The sequence below is a fragment of the Hyla sarda genome, chromosome 13, assembly GCF_029499605.1.
Source record: "Hyla sarda isolate aHylSar1 chromosome 13, aHylSar1.hap1, whole genome shotgun sequence".
NCBI classification, from domain to species: Eukaryota; Metazoa; Chordata; class Amphibia; order Anura; family Hylidae; genus Hyla; species Hyla sarda.
The window spans coordinates 30,337,399-30,350,669 of NC_079201.1; the positions used below are offsets into that span (position 1 = coordinate 30,337,399).

At 47.6% G+C, this 13,271-nt stretch overlaps 1 protein-coding gene across 1 annotated transcript in view; it reads left to right on the forward strand.

The window, feature by feature from the left end:
* CARD14 (caspase recruitment domain family member 14) overlaps positions 1-13,271 on the forward strand; it is a 104,400-nt gene that overhangs the window by 5,293 nt on the left and 85,836 nt on the right. The window contains exon 2 of the mRNA XM_056549913.1: positions 4,520-4,751. Coding sequence (XP_056405888.1) covers positions 4,541-4,751 — 211 coding nt within the window. The 5' untranslated portion in view covers positions 4,520-4,540. The remainder of the gene's footprint in view (positions 1-4,519; positions 4,752-13,271) is intronic.

The window sequence follows — 13,271 nt, forward strand, 5'->3', positions numbered from 1 at the left end:
GGGAGATTCTCAAAGAATTTTGCGCCCCAAAAAATTATCAATTTTGGCACAAAAAGTATCGACCACATTCTTACAGAGCTTTGTGCCGCGGCATGTCCACGTATATATTGTCTGCTTTCCATGATATTTTCGAAGGGGTGAGAGTCCAGTTTACATAAAAAATTTCACACAAGCTTTTTGATTGAGTGTTCCTAGACAGGGAGCCTCCAATTGTTGCTAAACTACAACTTCCATCATGTGGGCTGTAGTTAAGCAACAGCTGGAGTCTCCCTGTTTGGGAACACACTGCCAGAAAGGCTCTGTTCCCATTATGCAAAATGCATAATGAGAACAGAGCCAGGACTGGACAGTGTAGCTGGACTGGAAAGTGTAATCAGAGCTCCCATCTCCCGGGCAGGAATTATGAATTATGACAGTGTATACAGGAGCCGGCGGGGAGCACAGTGTAGCCGCATGTGCCGCCGGCTTTTTCAGTTAATAAATGCGGATCCCAGTGGGTCTCTGGAGAATGACCTGCTGCGATCTGCACCTCATCCCCTGGACTATAACTCCCATCATGCAAGTGCCATCCCTCAGCGCTGTGGTACAACAACTACTCCCATCATGGGACAGACTCTGTCCATGATGGGAGTTATAGTCCAGGGGCTGAGGGGCAGATCGCACCGGGTCATTCTGCTGAGACCTACTGCGATCCGCATTTATTAAGTTAACAAGCCGGCGGCTACACTGCGCTCCCCGCCGGCTCCAGTATACACTTTCACATTTCATAATCCCCGCCCGGGAGGATAGGGACCCCGCCCTGGTCTCCCAGCGGCAGGGATTATGATTTATGACAGTGTATACAGGAGACGGCAGACAGCGCAGCACAATTAATAAATGCGGATCGCTTCTGGTTTCTGGAAAATGACCAAGTGCGATCTGCCCCTCAGCCCCTGGACTACAACTCCCATCATGGGCAGAGTCTGTCCCATGATGGGAAGTAGTTGTAGTACCGCGGCACTGAGGGATGGCACTTGCACTTCCCTTGGCTGTGGGACTTTTAGGACTACTACTCCCATCATGGACAGACTCCATCCATGATGGGAGTTATAGTACAGGGCTGAGGGGCAGATTGCCCCGGGTCATTCTCCAGAGACCCAATTTGATCCGCATTTATTAACTGTAAAAGCCGGCGGCACATGCGGCTACACTGCACTCCACGCCGGCTCCTGTATACACTGTCATAATTCATAATCCCCGCCTGGGAGACTAGATCTCTGATTGGTGAAAAGCTATTCACCAATCAGAGCTCCGGTCTCCCGGCGGCGGGGTTTATGAATTATGATTCTATACAGCATTCCCCTTCTGGAGCCGGTGGGGAGCACAGTGTAGCCGCATGTGCCGCCGACTTGTCCCAGTCTGTCCATGATGGGAGTAATAGTCCTAAAAGTCCCGCAGCCGGGGGATGTGCAAGTGCCGTACCAAGCTCTGCGGTACTACAACTACTCCCATCATGGGACAGACTCTGTCCATGATGGGAGTTATAGTACAGGGGTTGAGGGGCAGATCACAGCAGGTCATTCTCCAGAGACCCACTGTGATCCACATTTATTAACTGTAAAAGCCGGCGGCACATGCAGCTACACTGCGCTCCCCACCGGCTCCTGTATACACTGTCATAATTCATAATCCCAGCCGCCGGGACACCGGAGCTCTGATTGGTGGATAGCTTTTCACCAATCAGAGCTCCCATCTCCCGAGCGGGAATTATGAAATGTGACAGCTGTATACAGGAGCCGGCGGGGAGCGCAGTGCAGCCGCATGTGCCACCGGCTTGTTAACTTAATAAATGCGGATCGCAGTGGGTCTCAGCAGAATGACCCGCTGCGATTTGCACCGCAGCCCTTAGACTATAACTCCCATCATGGATGGATTCTGTCCATGATGGCAGTAGTAGTCCTAAAAGTCCCACAGCCGGGGGATGTGCAAGTGCCATCCCTCAGCGCTGCGGTACTACAACTACTCCCATCATGGGACAGACTCTGTCACATCTGAGAATGTGAAACTTGTGTTTTTGCATTTTGGAAACATAATATATTAACTATTTTGGGACAGTTAGGACTACTACTCCCATCATGGACAGACTCATCCCATGATGGGAGTTATAGTACAGGGGCTGAGGGACAGATCACAGCAGGTCATTCTTCAGAAACCCGCATTTATTAACTATACAAGCCGGCGGCTCCACTGCGCTCCTCGCTGGCTCCTGTATACGGCTCTTATAATTCATAATCCGCACCGCCGTGAGACGGGAGCTCTAATTGGTGAAAAGCTTTTCATCAATCAGAGCTCCCATCTCCCGGTGGTGGGGATTATGAATGATGGCCGCGTTTACAGTATTCCCCGCCGGGAGCGCAGTGTAGCCACATGTGATGCCGGATTTTACAGTTAATAAATGCGGATCGCAGCGGGTCACTGGAGAATGACCAGGAGTGATCTTCCCCTCAGCCACTGGACTATATCTCCCATCATGGGCAGAGTCTGTCCATGATGGGAGTAGTAGTTCTAACTGTCCCAAAATAGTTAATATATTATGTTTCCAAAATGCAAAAACACAAGTTTCACATTCTCAGATGCTTTCTGACACTTTGGTAGGTGTCCTCCGAGGTGGTGTATATTTGCGCAAGAAAAGTGTTTTTTGCTAATTTTTTTTTGCGATTAGAAAAAATGCAGTTAATAAATTTGACTCTACAGTAAAAAGTGCTCTATGGTAAACTTAACCATAGACATGGCTATGAAGAATTCTATCAGATTCTGCGCCGCAAAAAAAAAAAATGCAAAAAAAATCTTGCAAAAAAATTTTGGGTTAAAAAATACACAAAAAAAGCTCTAAATACAATGATAAATTCCCCTCTATATCACTATTAAATGGGTATTCCAGCCAAAGAATAGGGGATAAGATTTCCCAGCGGCGGGCCCCCTGCACAATCTCTGTGCATCACATGCTGCTTCTCCAGTCTCAGAAAATTCAGTTTTTCTGGAACTGGAGACGAGACATTACACCACGGCCCCTTGTGATGTCACGTCCCCTCCATTCATGTCTATGGGAGGAGGCATGACGGCCTTCACAACCCCTTCCACAGACATGAATGGAGGGGACATGGCGTCACGAGGGGCCGTGGTGTGACGTCACGTCTCCAGTCCCGGGAAAAATAAATCTAGAATGTTTAAAGGGTACCTCTCATCAAATAAACTTTTGATATATTTTAGATTAATGAATGTTGAATAACTTTCCAATAGCATGTTAATGAAAAATATGCTTCTTTCTATTGTATTTTTCCCGATCAGTCCTGTCAGCAAGCATTTCTGACTCATGCTGGAGTCCTAAACACTCAGAGCTGCCAGCCTGCTTTGTGCACAACCAAACAGGCTGTGAACAAAGCAGGCTGGCAGCTCTGAGTGTTCTCCTTTGTGAACAAAGCAGACTGGCAGCTCGTAGTGTTTAGGACTCCAGCATGAGTCTGAAATGCTTGCTGCCAGGACTGGTAGGGAGACCCCTAGTGGTCATTTCTTTAAAGTGGAAAATTAAATAGAAAGAAGCATATTTTTTAATAACATGCAATTATAAAGTTATCCTGCATACATTAATCTATAATATATCAAAAGTTTTTTTGATGAGAGGTACCCGTTAATGTCTTGGACCACCAAAGGTGACAAGCAACCATCAAGAGTAATGGCGCCACTAAGTGTGAACCTAAACCACCAGCTTTCTGCACACGCTAATTGAGCTGGAGCCCTCAGGCATTTTGTGCCACTGATGTGCAAAGAATTGTCTTCTATGTAACCAGTGTGGCCCGTTCATGTTTATTTATAGGGGAATCTTCAAGCACTTGTTACGTCACATCTTCATAACTTGCTTTTTAGAAATAAAAACATCAATGAGAAACTCCATCATCTTAAAATGAACCAAACAATGGAAAATAGTTAAGACGTTAATCAGATAAGGTATATGGTGGTAAAATGTGTAGGTGTAGCGGAGGAAAGGTTTATGCACATGTTTTAATGCCATTTTTGTTACACTATGTATATTTGAATTGTACAATGCTACAGCTGTTGAAAGATATATTGTCAGCCACTATCATACACTTCTTTCTAGATGGACTTTGTTCATTATTTAATTATTTTATTTTTTTCTTATTTTACTGCGTGGAAATTTTCCAGCCCGTGGGGTGAAATTCCAACAATGCAGTGACATAGCTTCAAACTAGGGTTAGGCATAAAGTATTCTGTAGCACTTCCTTCTATGTTTATGTCTTACCCCTTGCTAAAGAGCTCTTTAGTAAACTTGTGTTTGCATGGTTGTACGAAAGGTCCCGTAGGGTTAGCTTGGCTATACTACATGTAGCTTTGTTTTAAGGTGAGTCCAATTGTTTGTCAATGATAGATACAAGGTATTCCTACAGTATATTACTGACTGTGATTGCCTATATCAATAGAAAGTATAGTAATAACATGCACATTGATTGTTTCTTTTTTTTAGCTGTTATATTTAAATGCAACTATGGCGACACAATCGCAAGCGGACCCAGAGCTAATGGACCTGGAGGAAGAAGAGCTGTGGGAAATGATTGAAAGGCACAGATGTAAGATTGTACAGCGACTGTCACCAGAACGCCTGACTCCTTATCTACGTCAAGCTAGAGTGATAGATGCCATGGACGAAGAGGATATTCTCCACTGTGCAAAGTTTTCTACTAGGGCCATGCGACTGGGTAAGTCTTACTAAACAAATCTGATGAAGGTTAAAAGCAGGATAGCTTATTATCAATATTGTGGGATGTATAGTAAATATGGTTGGTCTTCATAGACAGCTTAGTAAAACGCATTCCCTATCCATAACATAGGAGATAAGTGTCTGGTTGTGAGGGGTCCGACTGTTAAGACCCACCTCAATCTGGAGAACAGTGCCCCATCTTTCCTGTTAGGTTTTCTCCCCTGAGCACTCTGGCCCCCACCTTCATAGACATGCTCATGGCGAACAGGAGTGACGGCCCATCTCAGCCGGTAATTGGCCAAGTAGGTCATCATGGTAGTTAAGGAAAAACAAATGTCCGAGCCTGATTGATACAACTAGTAAGTTGACTGGACAGAGACAGGCTCCCATTGGGAGATCACCAATCACCATCTACAATGGGACCCTATCATTGCTGTTAAGAACAAACGCATCTCCGAGGCTGATTGACATGACTTGTAAGTTGACAAGGCAGAAACGCTGCTTCGCTAAGGAGATCATGGAGTGTTCTTAGTGGTCAAACCTACTTTTCCCTTGTTATCTTTTGGATATGGGGTAGATTTTTCTAAACCGGAGTATACCTTTATAGGTGCATATAGATTGAATGGTTTCTTTTTACTATGCATGGATCAGCTCTGGTCCAGCAAATAATGGATCAGGCCATGATCACCAATCCACACATCCCAGCTATAGAAACATACCTCAGATATGTTGCAGTTCTTGAGCAAAAGTCAAAAGTGGATCCGGTAGAAAGGAGAAGTGTAAGTCCTTCCTTTATATTCCCATTCCTTTTGAATACACTTCAGGCTTTGGCTCAAAAACCTGTGTGGAAACCGAGCCTAACAATACTATTTTTCCATGTATGAGGGCCTGTTTTTTTGTGGCATCATTTTTAGTTTTTATTGGTACTATTTATGTTTTGATGGAACTTTTTGATTGTTTTTCTATTCTGCTATATAAAGTGGCCAAAAGGTTCTGACATTTCAGCACGCGACGATTATAAATATGTTCATGTAAATTTACATTATTTTATCTAATAGGTGATTTTAACTTTTATTAGGGGAGGGGCTTTGTTACGCCGAGCGCTCCGGGTCCCCGCTCCTCCCCGGAGCGCTCGCTACACTCTCGCTACTGCAGCGCCCCGGTCAGATCCACTGACCGGGTGCGCTGCGATACCGCCTCCAGCCGGGATGCGATTCGCGATGCGGGTGGCGCCCGCTCGCGATGCGCACCCCGGCTCCCGTACCTGACTCGCTCTCCGTCGGTCCTGTCCCGGCGCGCGCGGCCCCGCTCCCTAGGGGCCGCGCGCGCCGGGTCTCTGCGATTTAAAGGGCCACTGCGCCGCTGATTGGCGCAGTGGTTCTAATTAGTGTGTTCACCTGTGCACTCCCTATGTATACCTCACTTCCCCTGCACTCCCTCGCCGGATCTTGTTGCCATCGTGCCAGTGAAAGCGTTTCCTTGTGTGTTCCTAGCCTGTGTTCCAGACCTCCTGCCGTTGCCCCTGACTACGATCCTTGCTGCCTGCCCCGACCTTCTGCTACGTCCGACCTTGCTTTTGTCTACTCCCTTGTACCGCGCCTATCTTCAGCAGTCAGAGAGGTTGAGCCGTTGCTAGTGGATACGACCTGGTTACTACCGCCGCAGCAAGACCATCCCGCTTTGCGGCGGGCTCTGGTGAACACCAGTAGTGACTTAGAACCGGTCCACTAGCACGGTCCACGCCAATCCCTCTCTGGCACAGAGGATCCACCTCCTGCCAGCCGGCATCGTGACAGTAGATCCGGCCATGGATCCCGCTGAAGTTCCTCTGCCAGTTGTCGCCGACCTCACCACGGTGGTCGCCCAGCAGTCACAACAGATAGCGCAACAAGGCCACCAGCTGTCTCAACTGACCGTGATGCTACAGCAGCTACTACCACAGCTTCAGCAATCATCTCCTCCGCCAGCTCCTGCACCTCCTCCGCAGCGAGTGGCCGCTTCAGGCCTACGACTATCCTTGCCGGATAAATTTGATGGGGACTCTAAGTTTTGCCGTGGCTTTCTTTCACAATGTTCCCTGCACTTGGAGATGATGTCGGACCAGTTTCCTACTGAAAGGTCTAAGGTGGCTTTCGTAGTCAGCCTTCTGTCTGGAAAAGCTCTGTCATGGGCCACACCGCTCTGGGACCGCAATGACCCCGTCACTGCCTCTGTACACTCCTTCTTCTCGGAAATTCGAAGTGTCTTTGAGGAACCTGCCCGAGCCTCTTCTGCTGAGACTGCCCTGCTGAACCTGGTCCAGGGTAATTCTTCCGTTGGCGAGTACGCCGTACAATTCCGTACTCTTGCTTCAGAACTATCCTGGAATAATGAGGCCCTCTGCGCGACCTTTAAAAAAGGCCTATCCAGCAACATTAAAGATGTTCTGGCCGCACGAGAAATCCCTGCTAACCTACATGAACTCATTCATCTAGCCACTCGCATTGACATGCGTTTTTCCGAAAGGCGTCAGGAGCTCCGCCAGGATATGGACTTTGTTCGCACGAGGCGTTTTTTCTCCCCGGCTCCTCTCTCCTCTGGTCCTCTGCAATCCGTTCCTGTGCCTCCCGCCGTGGAGGCTATGCAAGTTGACCGGTCTCGCCTGACACCTCAAGAGAGGACACGACGCCGCATGGAGAATCTCTGCCTGTACTGTGCCGGTACCGAACACTTCCTGAAGGATTGTCCTATCCGTCCTCCCCGCCTGGAAAGACGTACGCTGACTCCGCACAAAGGTGAGACAGCCCTTGATGTCAACTCTGCTTCTCCACGTCTTACTGTGCCTGTGCGGATATCTGCCTCTACCTTCTCCTTCTCTACTATGGCCTTCTTGGATTCCGGATCTGCAGGAAATTTTATTTTGGCCTCTCTCATCAACAGGTTCAACATCCCGGTGACCAGTCTCGCCAGACCCCTCTACATCAATTGTGTTAACAATGAAAGATTGGACTGTACCATACGTTACCGCACGGAGCCCCTCCTAATGTGCATCGGACCTCATCACGAAAAAATTGAGTTTTTGGTCCTCCCCAATTGCACTTCCGAAATTCTCCTTGGACTACCATGGCTTCAACACCATTCCCCAACCCTGGATTGGTCCACAGGGGAGATCAAGAGCTGGGGTTCCTCTTGTTTCAAGGACTGCCTTAAACCGGTTCCCAGTACTCCCTGCCGTGACCCTGTGGTTCCCCCTGTAACCGGTCTCCCTAAGGCCTATATGGACTTTGCTGACGTATTTTGCAAAAAACAAGCTGAGACTCTACCTCCTCACAGGCCTTATGACTGTCCTATTGACCTCCTCCCGGGCACTACTCCACCCCGGGGCAGAATTTATCCTCTGTCCGCCCCAGAGACTCTTGCTATGTCTGAGTACATCCAGGAAAATTTAAAAAAGGGGTTTATCCGCAAATCCTCCTCTCCTGCCGGAGCTGGATTTTTCTTTGTGTCTAAAAAAGATGGCTCCCTACGTCCTTGCATTGACTACCGCGGTCTTAATAAAATCACGGTAAAGAACCGCTACCCCCTACCTCTTATCTCTGAACTCTTTGATCGCCTCCAAGGTGCCCACATCTTTACCAAACTGGACTTAAGAGGTGCTTATAATCTCATCCGCATCAGGGAGGGGGATGAATGGAAAACGGCATTTAACACTAGAGATGGACACTTTGAGTATCTGGTCATGCCCTTTGGCCTGTGCAACGCCCCTGCCGTCTTCCAAGACTTTGTTAATGAAATTTTTCGTGATCTTTTATATTCCTGTGTTGTTGTGTATCTGGACGATATTCTGATTTTTTCTGCCAAGCTAGAAGAACACCGCCAGCATGTCCGCATGGTTCTTCAGAGACTTTGTGACAATCAACTTTATGCCAAAATGGAGAAATGTCTGTTTGAATGTCAATCTCTTCCTTTCCTAGGATACTTGGTCTCTGGCCAGGGACTACAAATGGATCCAGACAAACTCTCTGCCGTCTTAGATTGGCCACGCCCCTCCGGACTCCGTGCTATCCAACGTTTTTTGGGGTTCGCCAATTATTACAGACAATTTATTCCACATTTTTCCACCATTGTGGCTCCTATCGTGGCTTTAACCAAGAAGAATGCCAATCCTAAGTCATGGCCTCCTCAAGCGGAAGACGCCTTTAAACGGCTCAAGTCTGCCTTTTCTTCTGCTCCCGTGCTCTCCAGACCTGACCCATCTAAACCCTTCCTATTGGAGGTTGATGCCTCCTCAGTAGGAGCTGGAGCGGTTCTTCTACAAAAAAATTCTTCCGGGCATGCTGTTACCTGTGGGTTTTTTTCTAGGACCTTCTCTCCGGCGGAGAGGAACTACTCCATCGGGGATCGAGAGCTACTGGCCATTAAATTAGCACTTGAGGAATGGAGGCATCTGCTGGAGGGATCAAAATTTCCAGTTATTATTTACACCGATCACAAGAATCTCTCCTATCTCCAGTCTGCCCAACGGCTGAACCCTCGCCAGGCCAGGTGGTCTCTGTTCTTTGCCCGGTTTAATTTTGAAATTCACTTTCGCCCTGCCGATAAGAACATTAGGGCCGATGCTCTCTCTCGTTCCTCGGATGCCTCGGAAGTAGAGCTCTCTCCGCAACACATCATTCCTCCTGACTGCCTGATCTCCACTTCTCCAGCCTCCATCAGGCAAACTCCTCCAGGGAAGACCTTCGTCTCTCCACGCCAACGCCTCGGAATCCTCAAATGGGGTCACTCCTCCCATCTCGCAGGCCATGCGGGCATCAAGAAATCCGTGCAACTCATCTCTCGTTTCTATTGGTGGCCGACTCTGGAGACGGATGTTGTTGATTTTGTGCGGGCCTGCACTGTCTGTGCCCGGGATAAGACTCCTCGCCAGAAGCCTGCTGGCCTTCTTCATCCTCTGCCTGTCCCCGAACAGCCTTGGTCTCTGATTGGTATGGACTTTATTACAGACTTACCCCCATCCCGTGGCAACACTGTTGTTTGGGTGGTCGTTGATCGATTTTCCAAGATGGCACATTTTATTCCTCTTCCTGGTCTTCCTTCAGCGCCTCAGTTGGCAAAACAATTTTTTGTACACATTTTTCGTCTTCACGGGTTGCCCACACAGATCGTCTCGGATAGAGGCGTCCAATTCGTGTCAAAATTGTGGAGGGCTCTCTGTAAACAACTCAAGATTAAATTAAACTTTTCTTCTGCTTATCATCCTCAATCCAATGGGCAAGTAGAAAGAATTAACCAGGTCCTGGGTGATTATTTACGGCATTTTGTTTCCTCCCGCCAGGATGACTGGGCAGATCTTCTACCATGGGCCGAATTCTCGTACAACTTCAGAGTCTCTGAATCTTCTTCCAAATCCCCATTTTTCGTGGTGTACGGCCGTCACCCTCTTCCCCCCTCCCTACTCCCTTGCCCTCTGGTTTGCCCGCTGTGGATGAAATAACTCGTGATCTTTCCACCATATGGAAAGAGACCCAAAATTCTCTCTTACAGGCTTCATCACGCATGAAGAAGTTTGCTGATAAGAAAAGAAGAGCTCCCCCCATTTTTTCTCCCGGAGACAAGGTATGGCTCTCCGCTAAATATGTCCGCTTCCGTGTTCCCAGCTACAAATTGGGACCACGCTATCTTGGTCCTTTCAAAATTTTGTGCCAGATTAATCCTGTCTCTTACAAACTTCTTCTTCCTCCTTCTCTTCGTATTCCTAATGCCTTTCACGTTTCTCTTCTTAAACCACTCATCATCAACCGTTTCTCTCCCAAACTTGTTTCTCCCACTCCTGTTTCCGGCTCTTCGGACATCTTCTCCGTAAAGGAGATACTGGCCTCCAAGAAGGTCAGAGGGAAAACCTTTTTTTTGGTCGATTGGGAGGGCTGTGGTCCTGAAGAGAGATCCTGGGAACCTGAGGACAATATCCTAGACAAAAGTCTGGTCCTCAGGTTCTCAGGCTCCAAGAAGAGGGGGAGACCCAAGGGGGGGGGTACTGTTACGCCGAGCGCTCCGGGTCCCCGCTCCTCCCCGGAGCGCTCGCTACACTCTCGCTACTGCAGCGCCCCGGTCAGATCCACTGACCGGGTGCGCTGCGATACCGCCTTCAGCCGGGATGCGATTCGCGATGCGGGTGGCGCCCGCTCGCGATGCGCACCCCGGCTCCCGTACCTGACTCGCTCTCCGTCGGTCCTGTCCCGGCGTGCGCGGCCCCGCTCCCTAGGGCGCGCGCGCGCCGGGTCTCTGCGATTTAAAGGGCCACTGCGCCGCTGATTGGCGCAGTGGTTCTAATTAGTGTGTTCACCTGTGCACTCCCTATGTATACCTCACTTCCCCTGCACTCCCTCGCCGGATCTTGTTGCCATCGTGCCAGTGAAAGCATTTCCTTGTGTGTTCCTAGCCTGTGTTCCAGACCTCCTGCCGTTGCCCCTGACTACGATCCTTGCTGCCTGCCCCGACCTTCTGCTACATCCGACCTTGCTTTTGTCTACTCCCTTGTACCGCGCCTATCTTCAGCAGTCAGAGAGGTTGAGCCGTTGCTAGTGGATACGACCTGGTTACTACCGCCGCAGCAAGACCATCCCGCTTTGCGGCGGGCTCTGGTGAACACCAGTAGTGACTTAGAACCGGTCCACTAGCACGGTCCACGCCAATCCCTCTCTGGCACAGAGGATCCACCTCCTGCCAGCCGGCATCGTGACAGGCTTATTCACATTTATTAAAACATTTTTCTATTATATTATTAACAATTTTTTAATCCCCATAGCAGAATATTACACTGTTCAATGCTGTGCCATAGCATAGCTTTGATAAGTGTTATCAGTACTGTGCCTATACAGGTTGCCAAGGCTGCGTTTATTTGCAGAGCGCCTATCCGATGGCATGGAGCAGTTGAGGGCCATCATGTCAGCTGATCAGGACCCCATGATTGCATTTTACTGTTTATGCTACTCTTTGTATGGTTCAAGTGGTTCTCTCTCTGTACCTATTACTCATTGCATGGTTTTCCTTTTAACTTAATATAGGGGGTAAATAAAACAATTATATATATAGTGAGCTTATACTCTGGGGTTTTAGTTCAGGAATCGTCCCAACTTCATACAGGACACGTTGTCATGCAGTAGTAACCACAAGACAGCAGCTGCCTTGTGAAGAACTGGCTCCTCGCCAGTTTTATTAGGTTGCAGGTATACCCAAAAACAAAGCCAAACAAATCCCTCAGCACATGGGCCACTAACTACACTTTTATAGCTTGCCCTTTCTAGGCCATCGACTTATCCCGGCCAGGGTAAAACACATGCAACCTTTTAACACCCACTTCACACTTAGCTTGTCTTGTGTTTCTCAGCCAGCTCATCTGAAAGTCCCTCTCCTGGGGAACGAACACTCCTCTTGTTTTCCACGACAAGGTCAACGTCCATACTGGTGCCACTTTGTGTGTCCACCACAGCCACCTGCTGTATGCCCTTCTGGCAAAGGGACACGGTGTCTCCCCCCTTGTATCAATCTGCGATCTAGGGAAGAGCCCACTTGGTAACTGGTGTGTTTTTGTGTGTCCACTACAGCCCCCTACTGTGTGCCCGTCTGGCAATCTGCTATCTAGGGAAGAACCCCGACCACACTTTCCGTCTTGACTTTATAGCATATGCACTATCCAGAACAACATTTTCTGTATGCCATGTTCTATTTTTATGGCTTGGTTCTAATATGTAAATACATTAATCTAATTACTATATATTTTATTTACATGGTGTTGTGTCCTAACTGTCTTTAGTTCATTAGAAATCTTCTCAAAATTAAAGTGAGACAAACATGAGCTGGGGTAACATTTTGGCTAGTTTTATTGGATCTTCACCCTGGTTTTGTCTAAGGAGAAAAGACGTCTGGTTAATTTTTGACTCCTTAAAAAAAGTCTTTAAGTTGCTATTTTGAGACCTGTTGACTAGTGTTGCTCGCGAATATTCGCAATGCGAATTTTATTCGCGAATATCGCAAATTCGCGAATATAGCACTATATATTCGTAATTACGAATATTGTTTTGTTTTTTTCACAGTACACATCACAGTGATCATCCCTCTCTGCTTCCAGCTTATGTGGTGTAAAGAAGGCTCTAATACTACTGTGTGAGACTGGCGTGCAAATTTTTGCATATGCAAATTTGCATATGCGAAAATAAAACGAGAATATTAGGAATATGTGAATTTAGCGAATATATGACGAATATTCGGCCATATATTCGCGAATATTCGCGAATTCGAATATGGCCTATGCCGCTCAACACTACTGTTGACATATAATTGTACTATCTACATGCATGGTATACACTAAGCAATAAGATGTTTGCTGGCACTATCAATTAAAGAGGTACTCCGGTGAAAACCTTTTTTCTTTTAAATCAACTGGTGGCAGAAAGTTAATATTTGTAAATTACTTCTATTAAAAAATCTTAATCTTTCCTGTACTTATTAGCTGCTGAATGCTACAGAGGAAATTCCTTTC